General features: G+C 44.9%; 1 protein-coding gene across 4 annotated transcripts in view; it reads left to right on the top strand.

The window, feature by feature from the left end:
• The window catches only part of KLHL20 (kelch like family member 20), a 162469-nt gene extending 140447 nt beyond the window's left edge, over positions 1-22022 (top strand). For all 4 annotated transcript variants that reach the window (XM_033915423.1, XM_033915421.1, XM_033915424.1 and 1 more), the window contains 3 exons: positions 2765-2973; positions 12516-12622; positions 19732-22022. In XM_033915423.1, the coding sequence (XP_033771314.1) occupies positions 2765-2973; positions 12516-12622; positions 19732-19816 (401 nt within the window). In that variant the 3' untranslated portion in view covers positions 19817-22022. The remainder of the gene's footprint in view (positions 1-2764; positions 2974-12515; positions 12623-19731) is intronic.
• Positions 22023-24849: the final 2827 nt, after the last annotated feature.

The following is a 24849-nucleotide window of genomic DNA, read 5'->3' as shown; positions in this document are numbered from 1 at the left end:
CCTACTGAAGGCAGGCAGCCTACACTACTACTGAAGGCAGGCGTTTTCACAGGTCTAGGGAGACGGCTTAGTTTGCCCACGGTTGGGTGTGGGTGTGGTTTCACCCGAAAGTGACCATGGGCGAGTTTAAGTGGCCCTAGGCGTCTCCCTAGAACAGTGACAGATGTTTGAAATGTAGACCATTAAAATGCTGGCCTACATTTCAAATAGATGCAGCTGCTGAGCTGATTGCAGCAAGGAAATCTCCCTGCCGCAATCAGCTGAGTGGCTTCAGCAGGAACACACACACACACCCCCCCCCCTTGAAGCCGGCTAACAGGAGGGATGCTGAAACCTCTAAACCCCCATGCAAACTCGGACGGAAGGAGGGATGCCCACTCCTCCTGCTGTCACCCCCAAACTCCCCCGGCAGGAGGGATGCCCACTCCCTCTTGCCGGAACCCCTGAAACAACCCCTCCAAACCACAGTAGGCAGGAGAGATGCCCACTCCCTCCTGCCAGCAGGACCCCCAAACCCATGAGCCCTCCCCCAATCTATGATCCCCTCAGACTCGCAGTCTCCCACACGCCTTTTGTACTACGGCATGCCGGAGGGATGCCTATTACCTTAGGCTACCTCTTCACAGTGGTGGGTCTTCCCCTTCCCAATGCATCCTGGGATGCACTGGGGAGGGGCCTAAGGTCCTGATTGGCCCAGACGCCTAAGGCCCTTCCTACCTGGGCCAACTTGAGTCTTAGGCCTTCTTCCCAATGCATTCTGGGATACACTGGGAGTGGCATAAGACTCTGATTGGCCATCGCAAAGATGAGTCTCATAAGTCTTACTCCATCTGCTATACAGCCCAGACTTGGCACCATGAAATTTTTCATCTTTTTCCAAAATTGAAGGAATACCTTCAAGGGGCATTTGTTTTACTCACAGAGGTCAAAAGAATTGTGAGCAACTGGTTGAAGAGATGACATGTACAGTTCTTTTGCCCAGCTTTCAAAAATGTGTCCATCATTGGCAGAAATGTGTGGCACATGGTGTCAGCTATGTAGAAAAGTAAATACATGTAATAAAGCAAGTTTTAAGCATTATTTTCAATTTGTATTTATTACCGTGTCATCATTTAAAAATTATGGAAGTGGAGGCATTACTTTTCATTTAACCCTTATATATAAACTGACCGTCTAATGCTTGCTTTATAAAAATCAGTCATGATCAAGTGGTTGAATTTTCAGCTTAACCTAGGCTTTGTGGCTGATCATTTGTCTGTTTAAGCAGTCAAAATAAAGCCACCTAGATTTAGGTCTGCTATTATACAGTGTTCCCCCGGTTGTTCACGGTCTCGATCATTTGCGGTATTTTCTGACCGTGAACCGCCAACAAGGAGAGGGCTGCGGGAGAGGCAGGAGAGAGCAGTCGGAGCGCCACGAATGCAGGAAATCACTTGCGGTAGGCTCTGACCGCCTCTTCCTGCACTAAGTTGGGCCTTATCCAATCAGGAGCTGCTTTGACATGCAGCTCCTGATTGGATAAGACCTGACTTAGTGCAGGAAGAGGCGGTCGGAGTACTGCGAGTGATTTCCTGCACTCGCGGCGCTCCGGCTGCTCTCCTGCTGCCCTCTCCCGCTGCCCTCTTCAGGCTCCCCCATGAAAAACCGTATTTGCGGTTTTTCGAGATTCGCGGGGGTTCCTGGAACGGAACCTCCGCGAATATCAGGGGAGTACTGTAGTAACCTAGTTTTAAAGATCAACACTAGACACCTACTTTGCCTCCCTTGATGAAATCCTGATCTCAGGGCTACCCAGTTGCTTTCACTAGATAGCTTTATGTAGTTACTCAGTCCCACTCAGTTTTGGTGGGGCCAGTCTAGCCATCTAATTCTAGGTTGTTTGAGGAGTCCAAGTGTGTACTTGGGCTTCAAACATATTTGATTCTTAGCATTTGAGCCCTAGCTTTCCTGGTTCTAACCCTGCTGCTCTAACTACTAGGGTATAGATTGCCAATCCTATCCTGCAGGACCTCCAACTTGTGTTTCAGGATATCTACAGTGAGATAGATGTGCATGCAGTGGTTGCAAATCTATCCCATTACTAGGCATGTCATTATATCAAACATCCTGATTAGTTAATCGTATTCTAGTTTCTATTCATTAGCATGAAAAGGTTTTTCCCTGAGGTACATTTGTGATGAAAGGGGATGAATTGAGGGAGGGGGGGTTAGTAATAATAGATATTTATTTTTTTTGCATTGTTTTTTAGTTATTTTATATATAACAAATTTCTTGGTAGTTATTGGGGTTTGTTTGGTTATTTGAGAATCTGTAAAGCATCTTGAATCAATAATAGAATTTAGTTATAATACTGGTGATGTATGAAAGTGAAAAAACAATCTTGACTTTACCATCATGAATACTGACTGCAGTAGATGATAAGAACATCATAAAGTGAATATACAATGTTAATAACCTCTCTTGGCCTTATGAACTTGCATTACCAAATGGATGTATTGGAAGGGAATCGGGTGTCTGAGCAGCTGACTGACCGATATCAGTGTTACATAGAAACATGATGGCAGATAAAGTCCAAATGGCCATCTGCAGTAACCATTATCTCTTCCTCTCTCTAAGAGATTCCATATGCCTGTCCCATGCTTTCTTGAATTCAGACAGTCTCTGTCTCCACCACTTTTTCCAGGAGACTGCTAAAGACATTAGAACACAGAAGAGGGAACAGGTATCCACAGAAAATTTAAACTATTTATTATTTTTTCCACAGTGGAGCGTTACAACCCCCAAGAGAACCGTTGGCATACTATAGCCCCAATGGGGACTCGGCGAAAGCACCTAGGATGCGCAGTTTACCAGGATATGATCTATGCTGTGGGAGGCCGGGACGACACCACAGAACTCAGCAGTGCTGAGAGATATAATCCCAGAACAAACCAGTGGTCTCCAGTAGTGGCTATGACTTCACGCCGCAGTGGAGTGAGTTCTGCCCCATTTCCTGTTTCTGAAGTGGTATAGAGTTGGTAGTGGATTGGGGTCCTTCTTAGGAGGTCAAGTTTTTCTCTTTTTCCTTTTCCTCCTCCTTTCTCCCTCTACCAGAGGATATTTCTAAGGATTAAGTAGAGAATGTATACCAGCAATCAAATTGTTTATGGGTCTTTACCTTTTTACATTTGGTAAATAGATAAGCAAAATAAAAAATTATTTTTGAGCAGGTACAATAAGAAATATCTACAAACAGTTATGTGCAAGAGTAAGAATTTAGGGTATGCATGGTGTTGTAAATTGACCTATGCGTAACTGTTATGCAAGGACAGCCAGGGTTCTTTTTACACTTTTAGGCCCATACTCTATAAAGGACGCTTTAAGTTAGGCACTGGTCAGCCCTACCTTAACTTAAGCCCTAACTTAAGTGGAAAATGCCGTTAGAAAATAAAAAAGCATTTTTAAAAAGTAGTCACCTACTGGTCCTCAAAAAAAATCATGGCTACAGAGGCACTTTAAGATACCAAATGCCACTATAGGCGTGGCTAACACTGGAAGTGGCATTAGGTGTCGTAAAGTGCCTCTATAGCTGCGATTCACATGAAAGGTATGTGCTGGAAATGTAGGCCTATCTTTCACAAACCCACGTTTCTATAAATGGCACCATTGCATGATTGACACACGAACAGCGACTGTTTCTTAGTCATTTATAGAATCTGGGCTTTACAGGTAAAATAAAACAGTTCTAGATGGCACATGGGCACCCTGTCTATACATCTTGCAAGCAAAAGGTGCTTCTGTTCAGCAGAATAACTGCACCCAGCACTATTTCTACCTCTCTCTCTCAACTTAGCTTAACCGTCACAGTTAGTCCTTGACAAGGAGCCAAGAAACTGGCTAACATGAACCCTAAGTTTATTTACTAAGTATTGGTGTTTAGCATTAGCTAAAATTCACCCGCTGTGGTTGCGAATTCTGAGGGTGGAAAAACTGGGGTCCAGGCTTCAGACCTAGTTCTTTGACAGCATTTGCCATGGAGTCCCAGAAAGTGAACTGCAGCAACAAAAATTGCTCTCCTAAGACCAAATATTGAAGAAAATGCTAGTGTGACCCATAATTATCTTTATTTCTTAGATTATATTCTGAAAGAATCTGGGGACATGCTGAATTTGTTTTCTTTTTTTTCTTTGAAATTCTTGTTTGGCTGTAATGTTAGGTTTGCAAGGAAGGTATTTCTGAAGCTTTCCAAAATAATACAGGCATCTAAAAAAGTACAATTTTTAAAGCAAGTGGGATTAGCTGGCAAAGTATAGCTTATGGAATGCTTTCTAACCCTTCGTATACATGTCTATAGATCTGTGTGTATCTCTGACCTAAAGACGAGAGAGACAGCTTGAGTGGAACAGTTCTAAAACATTCCATTGATTTGGCAAAAATAATACAATGAAACTGTGTGAAAGTAAATACAGTCAAACCTCGGGTTGAGAGTAACCCGGTTTGCGAGTGTTTTGCAAGACGAGCAAAACATTCTCGCAAAACTTGTCTCACAAGCCGAGTGTTGACTCGATTTGCGAGCACCCCCCCCCCCCGATAACCGACATCGCCTCCCCCTGCTCAAACCGGCAAACCCCCCTCTCCCCCCCCTGCGTGAACCGGTACTCCCCGCTCGAACAACTTGAACTTACCCCACCGTCTGGCACCGGCACGCAGCCCACAGGATATGCCGGTGCTGCTAGAAGATCTTCCTGCCTCTGCCGGTCTTGAGCATGCATCTGCACATGCTCAAGGCCTTCTAATTCTCCCTCTCGCCGAGAATATTGGCGAGAGGGAGAATTAGATGGCCTTGAGCATGCGCAGATGCATGCTCAAGGCCAGCAGAGGCAGGAAGATCTTCTAGCGGCACTGGCACGTCCTGTGGGCTGTGTGCCGGTGCCAGACGGGGAGTAAGTTCAAGTTGTTCGGGCGGGGCGGTGCCGGTTCACGCGGGGGGGGGGGATTTTGCGAGCGGGGAGGGGGGGAGCAGCGCCGCTGGCCTCGGGGGTGGGGGGGTGGGAACATATCAAAGCGAGTTTCCATTATTTCCTATGGGGAAACTCGCTTTGATATACGAGTATTTTGGTTTACGAGCATGCTTCTGGAACGAATTATGCTCGTAAACCAAGGTATCACTGTTATAACCGTTAGATATCACAGATGTCAAAAGATATATTTTGCATTTTAACCAGAGGGTGCCACTGTTTTCACAGCAAGAGGTATTGCTGTGCTTCACAATCATAAGAAGACAGTATGCATTAGTGCTGCCTGATTCAGGAAAAAAAATTTGATTCAATTCAGCCTATTAAATCGATGATTCGATTTTCCTGCCCAATTGGGTGTTTTTTTTCAAACATCCTGATGGGTTTATTTTATAGCCTCTTCAACCCCTTTGCTTTCTCCTACCCACATTGGCGCTGTGGTGTAAACAAAATAAACAAAAAATCTTTTTTTCTCTCTGTTAAATCCTAGCTCACGTTAGCGGTCTAACAACACCGCTGGCAAGATACACATTTCAAATCTGACATATTGTAATCACAAAATAGAAAACAAAATTATTTTTTCTTCCTTTTGTTGTCTGGTCATTATTCAAATCATTTTGGTCCTAAGCTCTGGTTGTCTTCTGATAACTCCCTTGCCAGGGTCTCCTGCCCATTTGTTGTTTTCTTCTTTCACGGTGCTAACTATCCATCTTCCATGTCTGTCCTTCCCTTCCGTTTCCCTTCCCTCCCCTGGAGGTCTGGCATCTTTCCTTTTTTTGGCTCTATCCCCTGATCCAGCTTTTCTCAACTACCCTTTCATCCAGCATCTCTCCCTCCTTCCCTACCACCCCAGGGTCCACCATCTCTTTCTTTTCCCAACTACCCTCCTATCCAGTATCTCTATCCCCCCCCTCCACACCATCCCTTGTGTCCAACTTCTCTCCCTTTCTATTCCTTCCCTCTAAATCCCATTGTCTACCATCTCTCTCCCTCGCCTCTGTTTTTAGACTCATTATTTCTCCCCCCCTCCAGTCAGGCATATGCATGTCTCTTTGAACCTCACCTTCCCTTCGTGTACTTCTACACCAGGGCCCCCCCTCCCCTGAAGGCCTGCACCCCACTCCTGAAGACCTGCCTGTCCCCCCTGAAGGCCTGCCCCCACCCCCAAAGGCCTGCCTCCCCACCCCTGAAGGCCTTTGAAGGCCTGCACCCCCCCCCCCCCAAAGGCCTAAGTGCTCCCCCCTGGCCTCCCGGTCTTACTTTTAGTTAATTCCAGCAGTGGATTAGCCTGCAGAGAGGATCACTAGTGCTAGCTATCTTTGCAGGCTGCCATCGGCCTCTGCAGCTGTCTTCCCTCTGCCGTGGTCCCTCCCCTCCTCTGACATCAGAGGCAGGATCACAGCAGAGGAAACAACAGTTCTGGAGGCTGATGGCAGCCTGCAAAGATCGCTAGCACCGGCGATCCTCTCTGCAGGCTGCTCCACTGCTGGAATTAGGTAAATGGCTGTGCGGGAGGGTAGGGGGGAAGCTGGACACCGTAGCACTTCCCGACTGACCCTCCCCCCTCGCCCTCTAAATCAGAAGAGCGTTGCCACTCCTGCTTTAGGGGGCAAGGGGGGAAGGGTCAGTCACCAAATCGGGAGGCCAATTTTTTTGTCTTAAATAGGCGAATCCTATTCAAATCATGAATTGTGCAGCACTAGTATGCATAGCATCCAGAAACTAGTAGGGGGTGTAAATATTTCAAATTCAGGAAGCTGCAACATTATGGTGTAGTGCTCAAAGTTTGGAAAGTATAATACCATGCTGATAGAATTTTACTGTGAGGTGCACACAAACCACAATAGAACATAACCAGAGCTTGATCCATAATAATAACTAGATAAATGGTACATGGAAAAATGAGCTCTTACCTGATAATTTTCTATCCTTTAGTTCCAAAGGATTAATCCAGATGTGAGGTTGTGTCCATATACCAGCAGGTGGAGATAAAGAGTAAATTAGAACCGTTAGATCTCCAAACACACGTTTACCTCTAAACGGTAGCTTTGCTAAATGACGTTTACCTCTAAACGGTAGCTTTGCTAAATGTGACTTAAAAGCCATATCAACTGATCGGTGCTTAAGCAGAGCCATCTCCTTGCTGAGACTGTCAAGAAATGACTGGCATGGCTGTTCAAGAGATCTAACTAGTTTGGCTGAGAGCCAGAGCTAGATGATGTAGTAGTAGACCATGGCTGGATTGTACTATGATGCAGAAATAGTTCTATAATGCTAGCTGTCCAATACAATTAAAAGGTACAAAAGTGCAAGCAATGCATTTATAGACCCTATAGCTTACAGCTAGTGGCACCACTTAGATACAGTGGTGGCTGGAACTGATATGCAATAGTTATTGCTAATGTGCAATACTGGCGAGCAGAATTGCTGTGGAAAACAAACACCGCTAACCTTTAGCACTATAGGATAGTATTAGCTGTCCCAGCCATGCAATGGACTACTTGTTGAGACAAGCAACATGAAAGAGTGAAGTAAACTATGCCAGTTTGTAGTAGAGCTGAGTTCCACAGCTTCTAATATTATGCACAAACCAGCCTTGAACCTGAAACTTTCAGTTTGAAAGCCAGCCATTATCTAGGATAAGATATTTTATAGCAAGGACATAAGAGTCTGAATTCTAGGTGAATTACCTTTGGTCGCGAGATGCTTGCAGAAGGATGTCAGTCAAATCTTTCAGCTCCTCCTCCTTTACCAGTGTAGAGCCTTCTTCAGTTTTTCCTTCTGCAAGCAAACTGAGGTGTGTTCTGATCTGTTGTGTTTGGTTTTTATTATTATTATCATTTTTTTTTTTGAGGGGGGTTATCCGTTTCATGAGGCTTCAGTATCTAGAGGTCCCCAATTTGGGGTAGCTCTGCCTGGGAGAGGATGCAGATTTTGCATGGGCAGTCTGCAGCTCATAGAGCAACCTGGCCACCCTGCTTTTTGCATTTTGGAAGCTCAGAGACCATTCTCCTGGGAGCTAGCTCATCTTTTGAGTTATCAGAGACTACAGCCCAGGCTGTGGGGTCCATGTGTTTGTCCCTTTGGGCTTCAGGGATCCAGCTGCATTTTTTTTTCACTTTCCCCATCATGGCATGAGGATCCATGGGGGTTGAGGTCACAGTCTATACTGGTCTGATTGGCAGCCCAAAGATCTTCAGTTTTGGAGCCCTTCTGAAAGGATTTGAGGAGTGTCCTTAGTCTGTTCTGCCCCCATATCATGCCAGTTTTGTGCTGTTCCAGGAGACCCCCCACCGCTAAGGAATCGGACACCCAGCCTGAGTGACCAGGCAAGCCAAGACTGGGAGGATTGGACTTCATGCCTTCACTATTCCAGAGAACAGTTTCTTGCCCGGGGGACTCTGATTCCCTTGCAGGGACCGGAAGTGTGTTTCTACTGTGGCCAGTGGTGAGCTGGGTCATTCACAGAATTGCAACTCACCCAGAAGTTATGATCCTAGTAGCCCCAGATTGGCCTCATTGGCCATGGTATGCAGATTTAGTTTGGCTCCAATAGGACAAATGCATCAAGCTACCAGTTCATTCAGAGCTTCTCAGTCAGGGTCTAGTTCACATGGAAAATCCAGATCACTTTGATCTTACTGCATGGCTATTGAGTTTTCAGCCTTAGTATGCAGAGGATATTCAGAGGTAGTTATTATTTCTACTCTCCTTGGAGCTAAAAAGCCTTCAACTGTTGTGGCCTACGCTAAGGCCTGGAAGGCTTTTCGGCTCTGGTGTGCCAAAGATAATGTGGAGCCTTGAAAATGATTCTGGCATTTCTACAAACTGGACTAGAGAAAAGCCTGGCAATAGCATCTCTCAAGGTACAGGTGGTAGGCCTCTCATGTTTCCAAGTTCAAGTGGGAAAGGTTTCACTGGCATCCAGGAGTGGCCAGATTTTTGAAGGGGGGCACTCAAATTGTGGCCTCCACTACATCTCAACATTGTTTTGAAGGGACAAGCCTCCCTAGGAGAGCCCCTTCAAGAGGTATCCCTTCTAGTTCTCATGGTGAAGACAGTGTTTCTGGGGGCAGTATTCTCAGAAAGGTCTCAGAATTGCAGACACTCAGAATTGCAGAGAAGGGATTGGGATGTGTGTTCCACTGTAGTTATACATACACACTCAAAGCAGTTTACATACAGGTACTTTAAGCATTTTCCCTATCTGTTCTGGTGGGCTCACAATTTATCTAATGTACCTGGGGCAGTGGAGAATTAAGTGACTTGCCCAGGGTCACAAGAAGCAGCTCGGAGTTTGAACCCACAATCTCAGGGTATAGCTCTAGGGAAGTTGCAGCTCTACTCACTCGAGGAACGTAGAGAGAGGGGAGATATGATCGAGACATTCGAGTATCTCACGGGCCGCATCGAGGTGGAAGAGGATACCTTCTTTTTCAAGGGTCCCGCGGCAACAAGGGGGCATCGGTGGAAAATCAGGGGCGGGAAACTGCACAGTGACACTAGGAAGTTCTTCTTCACCGATCGCTGGAATAGTCTTCCATTTCAGGTTATTGAGGCCAGCAGCGTGCCAGATTTTAAGGCCAGATGGGACAGACATGTGGGATCTATCCGCAAAGATAGATAGGGAGGGTCATTGGAGTGGGCAGACTTGATGGGCCGTGGCCCTTATCTGCCGTCTATTTCTATGTTTCTATACTCTCCTCCCTCAGGATCACAGAGGTAGGAATTGTCCTATGCACGATACCTTCCTTTCTATCAAAGATTGTTTCAGCCTTTCACATCAGTCATGAAGTCCGGCTACTCACTTTTTAGTCTATGGTTTCAGTCAAGCAAGATAAGATATTGGAGAGATTGGACGAATGGAAAATTTTAGTCCACTTTTGGAACGAAACAATGACTTTTGTCTTTCTGACTGTCATTTTGTTCTAACCAGTCAGTCAAGACAAGGCAAACCAGCTTCCCAGGCATCTATTGCCAGATGGATTGATATGGTAATTTCGTTGAAGTACATTGCTTATGGCAAAGAGCAATCTATTGCTCTCAAAGCTCATTCGACCAAAAGTGTGACAGCTTCCTAGGTAGAGACAAGGCCAGTGTTGCCCAAAGAAATCTGTAGAGCAGCTACTTGGTCTACTCTCCATACCTTTACAAGATTCTACAGAGTGAATGTAGTGGTTCGGGAGGCCGCCACTTTTGTGTTCTCGGTTTTGCAGGCAGGCTCATCTGTTCCACCCTAGGCATTTACCGCTGCTTTAGTGTCACCTAGAGCAGTGTTTCCCAACTCAGTCTTGGAGTACCCCCTTGCCAGTCAGGTTTTCAGGATATCCACAATGAATATGCATAAACTTGATTTGCACACACTGCCTCCATTATATGCAAATTTCTTTCATGCATATTCATTGTGGATATCCTGAAAACCTGACTTGCAAGGGGGTACTCCAGGACCGAGTTGAGAAACACTGACCTAGTGTACAGACTTCTTTGTCCTTGCTACAGAATGGAAGATTAGATTTTTTTTACCTGAATAATCTTCTTTCTGTTAAAGGACATAGGAGTCTGTACAGTCTGCCCTGTCAGTTTTCAATGCGCCTACTTCCTGCTTCAGATCAATCTATAGTCCAGAACTGGAGTTTTTCTCCTGTTCAGTTGGAAGAACATGTAATCATATATGGCTAATAAAGCAATAAGTTATTGAGTTCCTGAGCACCATGTGTGTTTGTGTTAGTTGCATACAGCAGGGTGATTCGTTAGTACACCAATGTTGTTATTCATGCTAATTATTCTTCTTTTTCATGAGTTACAGAGCAGAACAGAAATGTATTGTTTTTTTCAGGGAAGGTCCCATGCCCCTTCTGCTTTCTTCTATTATAGTGGATATCAATTGGTACAAACTGAAGAAGGCACTATACTCCACTGGTGACATCCTTCTGCAAGCAGCATGCGACCAGAGATAATTCATTTATACGTATAAATTCTTAAGTCCTTTAACAGAAAAATTATCTAGGTAAAATCCTAATTTTCCATTCTGCCTCTCAAGATTTCAACCTGGAGAAAATCTCAAGAAAACATGGCAACATAAGTTCCCACTCTTCCATGGTTACCATTGTAACCAGTGAAACTAGCCTAAAAAAACTCAAGATACAAAACTTTTACAGAAACACGGAACCAATAGCACTAAGCTTGATTGTATACTAGACTCCTATGTAAAGGTGCTGAAAGAAGGAATACCTATGTTGCCAATAAAGGCAGAGTTCTGGTAACAAAAATGTTTCCACAAATGAAGTGAGAAAAATTTTAGTGTGTTTTTTTTGTGTGTGTATATGTGTTTAAGTAATTGCTTTGTCAAAAAATTGAGGGGACTTGATTTTTCTAAATGAAAAGTATATAAGAATATGTACTTTCAGAGAATCTAACATACATGGTTCACTGCCCTGGAGCTGTTCACCAGCTCTAACACCGGGAACAGCATTTAACTAACTGGAACCATAAGTAAAATCACCACAAAGAAACAAGCAATTTCTGATTCCCAGGTACAAAGCACTGCCATAAAATTTCTTGGCAAAGAATATTACCAAAATCAACTCTAAAAAAGAAACTGCATGCTCAGCCTTTTTTTTTTTTGTGGCAGGAGGAGGGGAGAAATGGTGGTGGGGAAGGGACTTTGCACCATCGGTTTACACCCAAAAGGTTAAGAGAGAAAGCCTTTGCCCCAGAAGCTCAACTGAAAGGAAACAGAAGTCCACCACAGGAACCTGAAAAGGAGCTGCACAGCGAGGTTTCCTGGAGATACTGACTAGAACAGTGGTCTCAAACTCACGGCCCGGGGGCCACATGCGGCCCGCCAGGTACTATTTTGAGGCCTTGGTGTGTTTATCATAATCGCAAAAGTAAAATAAACAGTTTTTTGATCATATGTCTCTTTATCTGTAAATGACAATATTATTATTAAGACTTAGCCAAAAGGAAAGATTTATAAACTATAAAGAGTTTTACCTCATGCAAAATTGTCATTTCTTTAATAAGACATTAACTATTTTTTCTGAGGCCCTCCAAGTACCTACAAATCCAAAATGTGGCCCTGCAAAGGGTTTGAGTTTGAGACCACTGGACTAGAACCTAGTGCACTGCAGCCTTAAATGGCAAAGTTCTAATTTATTCTCTATCTCCATCTGCTGGTAGATAGACACAACCCCATAACAATGGACTAATTTTTAGAGATGCTAAGGAAAGACTGAATATTCATTGCATGTCATCTTTTATGAATTTGGATGTACTATAGCATCTTAGATATGACAGGATGCAATAAAGTTTGTTTTGTATACTCTCATTTATCACTTGATAATTTAAGGGTGCTGACTATCTTGCAAAAATAATACTGCCACCTTGCACATAATCCTGTTTGTACAGTGTCAGGGTCTCACCTGGCTGTTTTCCTTCTGTTTCCATGTTCTTGATATCATGGGTGACTGTTGGTGGTCTGTGCTGTCCTTTAATGCTTGTGGGCTATTTTTGCTACAGGTTGGCCTTGCGGTGGTGAATGGGCAGCTAATGGCAGTAGGAGGTTTTGATGGAACAACATACTTGAAGACAATTGAAGTTTTTGATCCTGATGCAAATACTTGGAGGTAGCTTTTAACTTTCTTTTGCATGCAAACTACAAACATCTACTTGCCAAGCTCCAGGGAATCTTGAACATAACATAAGACTTAACAGTTACCCTACTGAGTCCATCTAGCCTAGTATCCTGTGTCCAACATAGCTACTTAACCTCAGGGATAATTGGCTTTCCCCAGACCTACCTTGATATTGGTTTATGGACTTTTCCTTCACGAACTTGTCCAAATCTTTTTTAAACCCAGCTACATCAACCGCTTTTACCACTTGTTCTGGCACTAAAGTCCAGAGCTTAACTATACACTTAGTAAAAAAAAATGTATCCTATTTAATTTAAACGTGCTACTTTAAAACTTCATGGAATGTCTCCCAGTTGTTCCACTTTTTGAAAGAGTACAGTAAACAATTGTTTCTTGTTTACCTGTTAAACTACATTCAGGATTTTATAGACTTGTGTCGTATTTCCCTTCAGCTGTCTCCAAGCTGAATAACCCAACCTCCCTAGCCTTTCTTCATGAAAATTGTTCCATCCCCTTAATCATTTGGGTCTACCTTCTCCATTTCCACTCCCATTTGTAGAAACCATGGTCCCCTCAGAAGCATGACACAAATTCAAGTCCTTTGTCTTGAAGAGATCTCAGAATAACAACTTGATTTCAGTTCTTAGCACCCAACTTGAGGAGTCATCCATTGCCCGACAGCAACAACTGGTGACCAGATTTAAGATGCCTATGCATCTGCTGCCTGAAGGAGCCATGATCTTTAGCCCCTGGTTTGTAGAATTATAAAATGTGGGATAAACCCCTAGATACAACCTTCAGTCACATTATAGCTTCTCCATGGACAAGCAGTATAAGTCAGCCCCACTTTTGGTGATGTCATCTACGTTCCCAATTCGGATTTGCTCTCCCAGAGCTCAGGTGAGGCTTTAGGAGCCTCATCTGAGCATGTGCAGGTAGCCCTATATATACCTGTGCTGTCCCTCACTAATCCAGTTTAGTTAATCCACCCTTCCCAAACGGACGGATCACAGCTCTCCATTCAAAACAAAAAACAACAACAACAAAAAACCCAGAAAGAAAGAAAAGAAGAAGAATGGCAAAACAAAAACAAAAAAACGAAAAGCCTGCAGGAAAACCAGGTTTCAAGAAGTGCCCGGACTGCAAACGAAAAAGGAGCTCCTTGGACCCCCATGAGGTGTGTGTCCATTGCCTAGGAGAAGCACACCTCATGGCAGCCTGCCCTCAGTGCCTAAAAATGTCTCAGAGGGCTAGAAGAAATCGGCTCCAAAAGCTGCATACCATGGGGGAAGACCAGCGAAGGAAGAGAGAAAAATAAAAAATAAAAATAATAATAAAATGCAGCCAAAAAGCAGCCCCTGCTTACCTGCTGCCTCAGGAAGCCCAGCAAAAACAGAGTAGACTGCTCCTGAAACTTTCCGACTACAGAATAGCTCCCCGACGGCTGCTCCATGGCCTAGGGTAGAGCATAGAAGTGCAGACAGTGGCAAAAATGGCCGAGGTTCTCCTATCCCCTCCGCCGGCTATTCCAGCTGTACCAACTCGGGACTGCTCCGATTTCAAAATCGAAGCCATGCGGCCATTAAAGCCATGCTATGCCTGCAGCCCCGAGATTCAAACTGCCTCGATCTCATCCCAGGATGATATCAGTGCACTGGGCCCCGCCCCCTTAAAGGCACAGACACAGCAAAAAGGCAAGCCTGGATACAGACAGTGCCTTTGCAAGCATGGAAAAGAACTCTGCACACCTAAAGGCACAGAACAATGTGCCTCACAGGAGCCAACACACCAGAACCTGCAAGGAGGGAACATGAAGGAGACAGAACATCTTCCTCCCCCTCCTCTTCATCATCATCAGCAGCCTCACCAAGACGGCGGAGGTGCAGAAGGTCGAAAGATCGCGGGACCAGGAGCAGGGGCAGACCCCATCAGCCGGCTGACCACCCACGTGCATCGGCCGCAGATCCCAACATCCAGCCACGCCAACTGACCACTCCTACCGCTCACAGACAATTATTAGACTTTTTCAACAGATTCATCGCACAGCAACTCTCAGGGAAAAGGGCGCAGAGCAAGAGCTCAGCACCGAATGCAGAACAGATACTGCAACCACCGGCAACATGGAGGCAGGGAGCAGAAACAGCCGCATCACACTCTCCAGCCACAGACGGCTATGCCTCCGAACGCAGTGGGCGCTACCAGCAAAGCTATGCTTCAACACGGGGCAGCCCACACACATCAACAACCCAAGACACCGCAGACACAGAGCACGCGTCTGGGACAACACAGTACAACATGCCGGCGGAGGACCTCACTTATCCAAAGTTCCTCCAGAAGGTAGTTTCCAAGCTGGCACTCACCCCAGTACAGGTGCTAGAGGCGACAGAAGAAGCACCGGGACTGCTGAAATACCTAAAGTTGCAAAAGGCCATAGCCGCACTACCAGCTCACAGAATGCTACTAGATTGCCAGGACCAGATCCGGAAAACCCCACGGTCAGGCCCGGCTGTGTCCAGGAGGCTAGACCAAAAAATACCAGATCAGCGAGGCACTGGGTTTTGACAAACCACAGCTCCCTCACCAGTCCATCATAGTAGAAAGTGCCCTTAAGAAAGCTAAGAGCAAGCGCCTGCAGGCCAACGACCCTCCAGGCAAAGAACACAGGACCCTGGATGCTACCGCCAAAAAGGTCCACCATGGCTCCATACTGAATGCCAAAATTGACTCTCACCTGTTCCACCTTACCCTGTACAATGATGCCCTCCGGAGGAAAATAGAGGAAACCCTAGACACACTACACCCCGAGGGAAAAGCCTGCATAGTCCCCATATTACAGGATATGGAGGAATGCGGAAAATACATGATAAAAGCGACTTTTGATGCATTTGAAACATCTGCCCGCACGGCCGGAGTGGCCATAGCATCCAGACGCCTGGCATGGCTGCAGGCATTGGGCCTATGCGAGGACACCCATGAGCGTATCGCAGATGCACCCTGCTCAGGGGAGAACTTATTCGGAGACAAAGTCACGGAAACAGTGGACATAATGAAAGCCAATTGCACAACTCTCCAAACCCTCTCCTCAGATGGCTTCGTAAAAAAACCCCGGCATCAAGGCGGCTTAGCACCAACCACTGTCGCCGACAAAATAACACCGTAAGGCGCTTCGACAACCAGACAAGAGGGTCGTCCCACAGACAGAAAGCACAACCCTGCAGCGCCCCTTACCAGCAAAGGCAGCGCCAGAGGGAGGGAAAACAGCAGAAGCCAGCTACTTCCACCACTGCTTTTGACTCATCAACAAGGCCCTCCACCCCTGTTGGGGGCCGCCTCTCCGCATTCAACAAAGCCTGGGAGAAGAGAACAACAGAAAAATGGGTGCTACACACCCGCCAGCCAACCCACCAAAGAACTCATCCTCAGAGAAATCAAAGCTCTCCTTCAAGCAAGAGCAATAGAACCAGTATCCAAGTCACAGCACAACCAAGGGTTCTACTCCCGCTATTTTCTCATCCCCAAAAAGACAGGAGGGTTCAGACCCATCCTAGACCTACGAGGCCTAAACAAGTATGTAACCAAGGAGAAATTTTGTATGCACTCCTTAAGAACAATCCTACCACTAATTCAAAAGGACGACTGGCTGGCTTCACTGGACCTCCAAGATGCGTATTCACACATCCCTATGCACTCCTCCCAAGGAATGTTTCTGCGGTTCAGGATCCAAACCCAGTACTTCCAATACAGGGTCCTGCCCCTTTGGACTCTCCTCTGCACCGAGAGTCTTCACAAAATATGTCATGGTAGCAGCGGCACACCTCCGCAAGAGCGCCATATGCGTGTTCCCTTACCTGGACGACTGGCTGCTGGGGGGTCCAACAGCCTGGAAAACGACAACAGCAGTCAATACAACGATGTCACTCCTGCAATCCCAGGGGTAAACACCAAAAAAAAAAAAAATCCGTGCTACAACCAGCATAATCAATAGAATTCATTGGGGCAAAGATCTGCACGCCCCTGAATGCAGCTTTTCTGTCCCACTCAAGGGGACAAGCAATACAAAAAACTGGTTCAGCAAATATCAGAGACACACACATTCACAGCAAGAACAATACTACGCCTCCTGGGCCATCAAGCAGCCTCCATGCATGTTGTCCCACGCACCAAACTCCACATGCGACCCCTTCAGTGGTTCCTCAGAAAGAATTGGAACCAACACACACAGCCTCTGTCTCAGAGTCCCAATGGATCAGAAAATTCGCAACAACCTCAAGTGTTGGACACAACAACAGAATTTGTACACGGGCAAGCTTTTCCAGCAGCCACAACACCAACTGACACTCACCACAGATGCCTCAAAACAGGGGTGGGGAGCCCACCTCCTCCATCTGAGAACCCCTGGTCACCCTCCGAGGCCAAACAACACATCAACCCGCTAGAACTCAGGGCAATTGGGAATGCCCTACAAGCCTTTGCTCCCTGGATCTCCAACAAGACCTTACTGATCCAGACAATCAGGTGGCAATGTTCTATATCAACAAGCAGGGAGGCACGGGCTCACTCACCCTCTGCAGGGAAGCCCAAAAAATCTGGACATTTGCTTTATCAACCAATATTCTCATCCATGCCACCTACCTCCCGAGCCTGAATAACGCCCTGGCGGACAGCCTCAGCAGAAAGCTGGATCCCCACGAATGGTCCCTCTATCCGGAGGTAGCCCAGGATCTCTTCCACAAATGGGGCCTCCCAGCCGCAGAGGACAACAAGAAGTGCCCTCAATTCTGCTCCAAAAGACCGGCACAATACCAGTCAAACCAGGGACGCTTTTCTCCATACATTGGGGGGAACGCCTGCTCTATGCTTTTCCCCCCATACCACTCATCCACAGTGTGCTACAGAAGATCAGGCAGGAGGCAGCCACAGTGATCTTCATTGCGCCCCACTGGCCGAGACAGGTGTGGTTCCCCTGCCTATACCAGATGTCGGCACACAGCCGCCAATCAGTCTACCGCTGCGACCGGACCTCATCACCCAGGACCAGGGACAAACTCTGCATCCCAGATTGAAAGCACTAACACTGACAGCATGGATGTTGAAAAGCTAATCCTGGACCCTTTCCATATGTCAACCGGGGTGACCGAGGTACTGCGAGCAGCCAGACGCTCGGCAACCAGGAAATCATACAGGCGCAAGTGGAAAAGATTCCACATATGGTGTGTCTCGAAAGGAGAAGAACCACTCACCTGCCAGGTCCCAGTAGTATTCCAATACTTACTTGACTTATCCACAGCAGGCCTGAAAACATCCTCCATAAGAGTCCACTTGAGCGCTATATCAGCGTTCCGCAACCGCATTGAGGACAGGACCCTAGCCACACACCCACTAGTGTCCAAATTCATGAAAGGGCTTATAAACCTGCACCCCCCCGCCCACCGCCAGCGTGGGACCTGGGCATCATCCTCCGCAGGGTAACAACACATCCCTTCGAGCCATTGGAGGATGCGCCAATCAAATTCATCACCTGGAAAGTAGTCTTGCTCATTGCCATCACATCAGCAAGGCGTATCAGTGAGCTACAGGCCCTGGTGACATACCCACCAGACACACAGATCCTTCATGATCACGCAGTGCTGAGAACTCATCCAAAGTTCCTACCTAAGGTAGTCTCATCTTTCCATGTAAACCAAATTGATAGTGCTCCCCTCCTTCTGCCCGGGACCACATACCAACAGCACGGAACAACTCCTACACATCTTGGACTGCACCCGTGCACTTTGCCTATACATTTAACGAACGCAACACTGGCGAAAGGCAGTACAATTATTTGTCTTCTTTGACCCCAACAAGCCAGGAACACCAGTGGCACTATATCCAACTGGATCTCAAACTGCATTGCCTCCTGCTCCGAGCAAGAGGGAGTGTCCCTTGAGAGAAAGACCACAGCACACCAACTAAAAGCCATGGCCGCAACATTGGCAAACCTCAGCAACACGCCACTTCAGGACATTTGCAGAGCAGCCACATGGTCTAACCCACACACCCTCACCAGACACTATTGCCTGGATCGCCCGAAAACAGACCTCCAATGACTTTGGTCTCAACACACTACGAATGGTGACCAAAACAGACACAGCAAAAGACACCAATACCTGGACTAGATGAACAGGACTATCTGATCTGTCTGAATCAGACAGAAGAGATTGTTAGACAGCTTATATTCTGCTATGTTGGCACAATTTGCACAATCAAAAAAAAAAAAAAAAAAAGTTACTCAAACACCACGTTATTGATATATATTTGTTATAATCGCTATCTGTTATTGAGATACATACTCTACCATGTTGGTAGATTAAAAAAAAAAAAAAAAAAAGAAAGGGAGTGTTGGTCCAGTTCTAAGGACCAACATAAAGTTCCTATTGTTTACAACGCATAACCACTGACTGGTCTCAGTAACTGGGGCTTTGTCTCTGTCCTTCACCTGACATTTATGCAGCCTCACCCTACCGCAGCGAGGTAGCGGAGACGCAGAGGGGACCATCCCCGACGGGGACCCCGTCCTCTTACACCCTCCGCACCTGCAACTGGAGAGTTCCCAAAAGTGGGGCTGACTTATACTGCTTGTCCATGGAGAAAGCAAAGTTACTTACCTGTAACGGGAGTTCTCCGTGGACATCAGGATAAGTCAGCCACACTGACCCTCCCTCCTCCCCTATGGGTGACACTGCAATAAGACTCAAGCTAGGGGAATCACTGGATTAGTGAGGGACAGCACAGGTATATATAGGGCTACCTGCACATGCTCAGATGAGGCTCCTAAAGCCTCACCTGAGCTCTGGGAGAGCAAATCCGAATTGTGAATGTAGATGACGTCACCAAAAGTATGGCAGACTTATCCTGCTGTCCACGGAGAACTCCCGTTACAGGTAAGTAACTTCGCTTTACCCTGGTTCCATGGGAGTTAGAGCAACCTGCCAGACAGGTCTTATTTCAACCATTTAAAGAAAGTAGCTTTAAAATAATAGACTCTAGTTTACAGGTGTAGTGTTATAGAGCAGGGAGGCTTGTGCTTATCTTCAGAATGAATTATACTTTTGTTTCTGCAGATTGTATGGTGGAATGAATTATCGCAGACTGGGAGGTGGAGTTGGTGTAATCAAAATGACACATTGTGAATCTCATATATGGTAAATACCTAAGAGAAGTAAAGTCTGTTTTCCCATACGTACTCTAAGACTGAGAGAGTATTGGATTTCCCACTATTTTCGTTGGGACATAAATCTAAATCAATTGCCAGTGCCTCTTCTACCTGGAAATACATGCAAATAACTTTTAAGGTACATTTGAGAGAGAAGCATTAGACTCTTTGCTCCCACTGAAACTTCACTTGTGCTTTTTAAAGTTTGTCTTCATTTCAACTGGCAATTTTAAAAAGAATGCTGGCAAAAGAATGTAACATTTGTAAACTGTATCATGCTAACTAGGTCTAAAGGAAAGACCAGAATCAAACCAAACCATATATCACCACCAGGAAATGGAAAAATATAACAGTAAAAAACAGTCTTGTTGCAAAGATTGCTGGAAGCATTTGTCTTCAAGATGCCATCTTCATGCAAACAGCTTTTAGGACTATGCACATAAAAGTATTTATTATTGTACTGCAAATCTTATTTTTTTATTATGTACTCAGCTTCATCTGCCAGTCTCATTTTTGTTTTGAATAGTTCAAAAAATTCAGAGTATTGGCAGATAAGGTTAAGTAAAAAGTGTACATAATGCTCTTAGTACTCCGTTTATGTAAATTTATTGAGACTGCCAGTATTCTGAAGAGTTCAAATGGTTCTGGTACATGTAGAATGAAAATCTGGACCTCTTATGTGCCTGAAGTTGCAGCTATTTAATAAGATGGATTGGGAAAGATTCATAGAGCAGATTAGGCACAAGGTAAAGGGACTTGTTCATTTAACAAACAGCAGAGGAAGTGTTCGATTAGAAATGGCTTATGTATCCATCTATTTACTTTGCTGGAGTTGAACCTGAATGATTTTATAAGTTGAGGGAGGGAGCTGCTACTGATTATCTTTTTTTTTTTAATCTCCCCAAAACTTTCGTTCTTGTTACTACATCTTGCCAGTAATAAAACATTCTCACATGTAAACAGAGGTTGGCTGGGATGGAAAAAGTGTTTTGTTTGGGGTTTTTTTTAACCCAAGTGCAAGCAAAAATCCTACACAGTTCATAAAAGTTTTTATTATTTCCACATTTTGTGTATTTATGTTTTCTCTTCCATCCCACCAACCTCTGCCCTATGGTGCAAGTGTTGAATTATGGGCAATTGGGAATTTTATACCCATGTAATCTGTACATGGCTTGTGTTAGAGCTGCCACCACCACATTGGCTATTTAATGTGGTAAGAATACCGGGTGCCAAAACTCTATCTTTATCATGAGTGGATTATCATTGTCAAGCCACAAGCTAAGATGAGTTAGTGGGGTGATATGCCAAGTACAAATCTTGGGGTGAATTAAAAGCAAAAGGTTCTAACTAAAGTTCATATATAGGGGTTTTGTCTCCAGACCAGCTCTTGAAATAGGTGTGGTGATGCTTCCACGTACTAGCCCAATTAAACAAATTCCTCACACAGTAGTTTTAGCACTGATCTGATGCAAAAACATAGCTCTTCCTCCCTTCATAGCTTCCACCCCCCCCCCCCCCGGGGAAAAAAGGGGGCTTCTTTGGAAATGTTCACTTGGCACATTCAATATATATCCTAAAGGTCAAGTGGTAGCCATCGGTCAGCTGTGTAGATACTAAACTTCTGATGAAAATGTTAAAAATAATTTTAAAATGAACAAAGAATTAAAAAAAAAAAATTTTAAATGTCATACAAATCTAAATTTGCACAGACAATGGAATGATTATTAGATTTTAAAATATGAAAGTGGAAAATACTCTTACCTTTTCCACTTGTGCCTCTTCAAGAATATTGGTGTGGTGACTGCACTAGGATGCTCAGTGTTAACTGATTGGAAGATACAGATATACAATAGACAGGTGCATTTTGAGGAAGGTGACTTACCTTGTCTTTTGATGAAAACTAGTTGTTGCTATCTGAACCAGTTCTTCTGCAGATTTGAGTGTTTTAAGTTCTGTAGCATTAGGAGGCCCAGGTCATAGGGAACTAGTGTCAAAGTCGAAGCTGCTCAGACAGGAATACCATGCCTATTGTATTGGCCTGTTACTTAATCATTAGGGATTTTAAGACGCCTTTTTTTTTTCTTTCATGTGTTACACTTGCCCCATAAGTTAGAGTTAACCGGCATAGAGCAAATGGCAACCTACTTGTCCCATAAATTTTTCTCCCAGCTTAAAGTGTAGATTGTTATATTTTCTAATGTGATGTATAGCAAAGCTTTTGCATTAGAATTGTATATTTTTCTCCCCTCCTGTGTGGTATTTCTTTGATTCCTCCTTAACCTAACTGATAGACACTTTGAGATGGTATGATCTTCTTCTACAATACTTATCTTCTTTGACACTAAGCCCCTCTTCTATTAAACTGCGCTAGCAGTTTGTAGTGTAGAGAGCCGCGCTGAATAGCCTCTGTTGCTCCTGACGCTCATAGGAACTCTATGAGCATCGGGAGCAGTGCAGGCCATTCAGCGTGGCTTTGCGCTACAAACTGCTAGTGCAGTTTTGTAGAAGAAGGGGTAAGTATATTGATAGTTATTATCTGATAAGAATTTTATAAGTAAATAGGGAAAAAGGTGACGGCATTCAGATTTGCCATTAGCATCAGACCTACACCAGGAGAACAAGCACCCCTCCGGGTGGTTTGGACATCATAATAGCGAGTGAAAAGAAAGGCTTCCAATACCAGCAATCAGTCTAAATTGCGGGTGTTGACATACTCCTGAAGAAGCTCTGGTTAGAGTGAAACGGGGACGCTCCGTTGAGCGCAGTAACACATGTCTATAGAATACATGAGGAATCTGAAACTTATCAGCTGTATGTAAAGCTTGGAGAAGATTACATTCTCAAACTATGGCAAAGTCTAAGCTAAGTATGATACTGAATAAGTTACAGAGAAAAGCTTTGCAATCCCTGGAATATCACCATAGATGAAACAATAAATTAAAGACACTTTTGTTTAGTTTGGAAAAAAATTTTATTAAGTAAACACAACTGGAAATAAAAATATAAAAACTAAAAACAAAAGGGAAAAGGGAAAATATAAGGGGCTAATGCTAGCTTGCCCTAGGCTTTTATGACAAGATTTGATCTAAAATCATACAGCCACAAGCTCTTGAGGTCTCCTTTTTCCCTATAAAATGCTTATCAGATAACTATCAATATATTTACCCCCTATTTTACAAAACTGAGATAGCAGTTGCTAGTGCGGGGAGCCATGCTGAATGGCCCACGCTGTTCCCGACGCTCACAGGAACTCATTGAGCGTTGGGAGCAGCGCAGGCCATTCAGCGTGGCTCCCCATGCTAGAAACTGCTATCGCAGTTTCATAAAAGGAGACCTTAGTATCAAAGAAAATAAGTATTGTAGAAGATCATATCATCTCAAAGTGTCTATCAGTTAGGTTAAAGATGATTAGTCAATGACATTTCTTTGATTCCTCCCACCTATCTGCTCCTGTGAGCTGAGCTGGCAGCTTCACTGTAGTTGTTCACAACTTATTGAAATGAACCATTACAAGGGAAGTTGTATGAAAGCTGGAAAACAATTACTGGCTGAGGCTTCTGAAATAAGTAGCAATCCAAATTTGCCTTTTTAAAGTGGACTGGAATGTACTCCCAAGTCTACAAAATATGAAAAGTCAAGTTTTTCTAATATGGATACAAATTTCAAGATTTGGTAAAAATAAAGCAAATATATATTGTTCATTGCTTCCATACAGTCAATTACAAACATAAGAAGGTGGTTAACTAGATATTTCTCAGCTATTGCAAAGAGGAAAATGATTCTTGCACTCTAAGGGCCTCTTTTACAAAGCCACAGTAGCGATTCCCACACGATAAATAAGATGCAGCCCATTCATTTCCTATGGGCTGTACCACACTTGCCATTCTGGTATTCACTAACACGACTTTGTTAAGAAGAGCCCCATCTGCACTATACACCTTATAAAATCGTAGAAGCAAACATTTTGACCCAAAGACCAAAGTTAACTTACATATTTGAACATAATTTTTTGCAGATCTGCACTGGAGAAAATCACTTTAAAGTGAAAAGGAACCAAGCAAACCATTAAATAGAAAGGAATGCCAACCAACAATGACGTTGCTAGTATGCTGCTTTTTAAGTATTTTTAAGAAGCAAATGGCTTGGTTCCCTTTTCATTGTCCCAACTTCTCAAATCTTTAGGATTACCAGTTTCACAAAATAATAAAGGCTGAGACAGTATGGTGTCTTCCATCACATCTCCTCCCTGGCTTTCAGCTCCATTACCTTCAGTACTGTAGTAATGAATTCTGTTTAGCAAGAGGCTCTTAGGACCTTTTGCTAAGCTGCAGTAAGCAGTAGTGCTGCCCGATTTCCGATTTGAATCGATTAGTTTTTTAAGAAGTCAGCCTCCCAATTCGGTGATCGACCCTCCTCCCTGTGCCTTCCTAAAGCAGGAGCGGCAGCGCTGCCTCTTGCTGGCTGTCTATTGCCGTTTTAGGGGGCAAGGGGGGAGGTTCAGTCGGGAAGGCCTGCCCCCCCCCCCCCCACCTTCCCCACTCTTACCATAACATAATATGGCAGCCTGCAGGATCGCCAGTGGCACGTTCCCTCTGCCGCTGTCCCGCCCCCTCCTTTGATGTCAGAAGCAGGATTGCTACAGTACCGGCGATCCTGCAGGCTGCCGTATTATGTTAAGGTAAGAGCGGGGAAGCTGGCCGAACATGCAGGCCTTCGGGAGGGGGGTGGGGGCAGGCCTTCAGAGGAAGCTGGGAGAACATGCAGGCCTTTTGGCTCTGGTATAGAAGTACACGGAGGGAGGGAATGGGGGGTTCAAAGAGATGTGCATATAACAGGGGGGGGAGAGATAATGGGTCTTAAAACAAGAAAGGGAGAGAGATGCTGGATGGTTGAGAAAAGGGAGGATGCCAGACCTCCAGAGGAGGGAAGGGAAATGGAAGGAGAGGACAGAGATGAAAGATGGATGGTTAGCACAGAGAAAGAAGAAAGGAGACCTTGATCAGAAGAAAACCAGAGCCTGGGACCA

The sequence above is a fragment of the Geotrypetes seraphini genome, chromosome 12, assembly GCF_902459505.1.
Source record: "Geotrypetes seraphini chromosome 12, aGeoSer1.1, whole genome shotgun sequence".
Lineage (NCBI taxonomy): Eukaryota > Metazoa > Chordata > Amphibia > Gymnophiona > Dermophiidae > Geotrypetes > Geotrypetes seraphini.
Note: the sequence above shows the minus strand (reverse complement) of the source record. Positions and strands in the feature narration are given on the sequence as shown.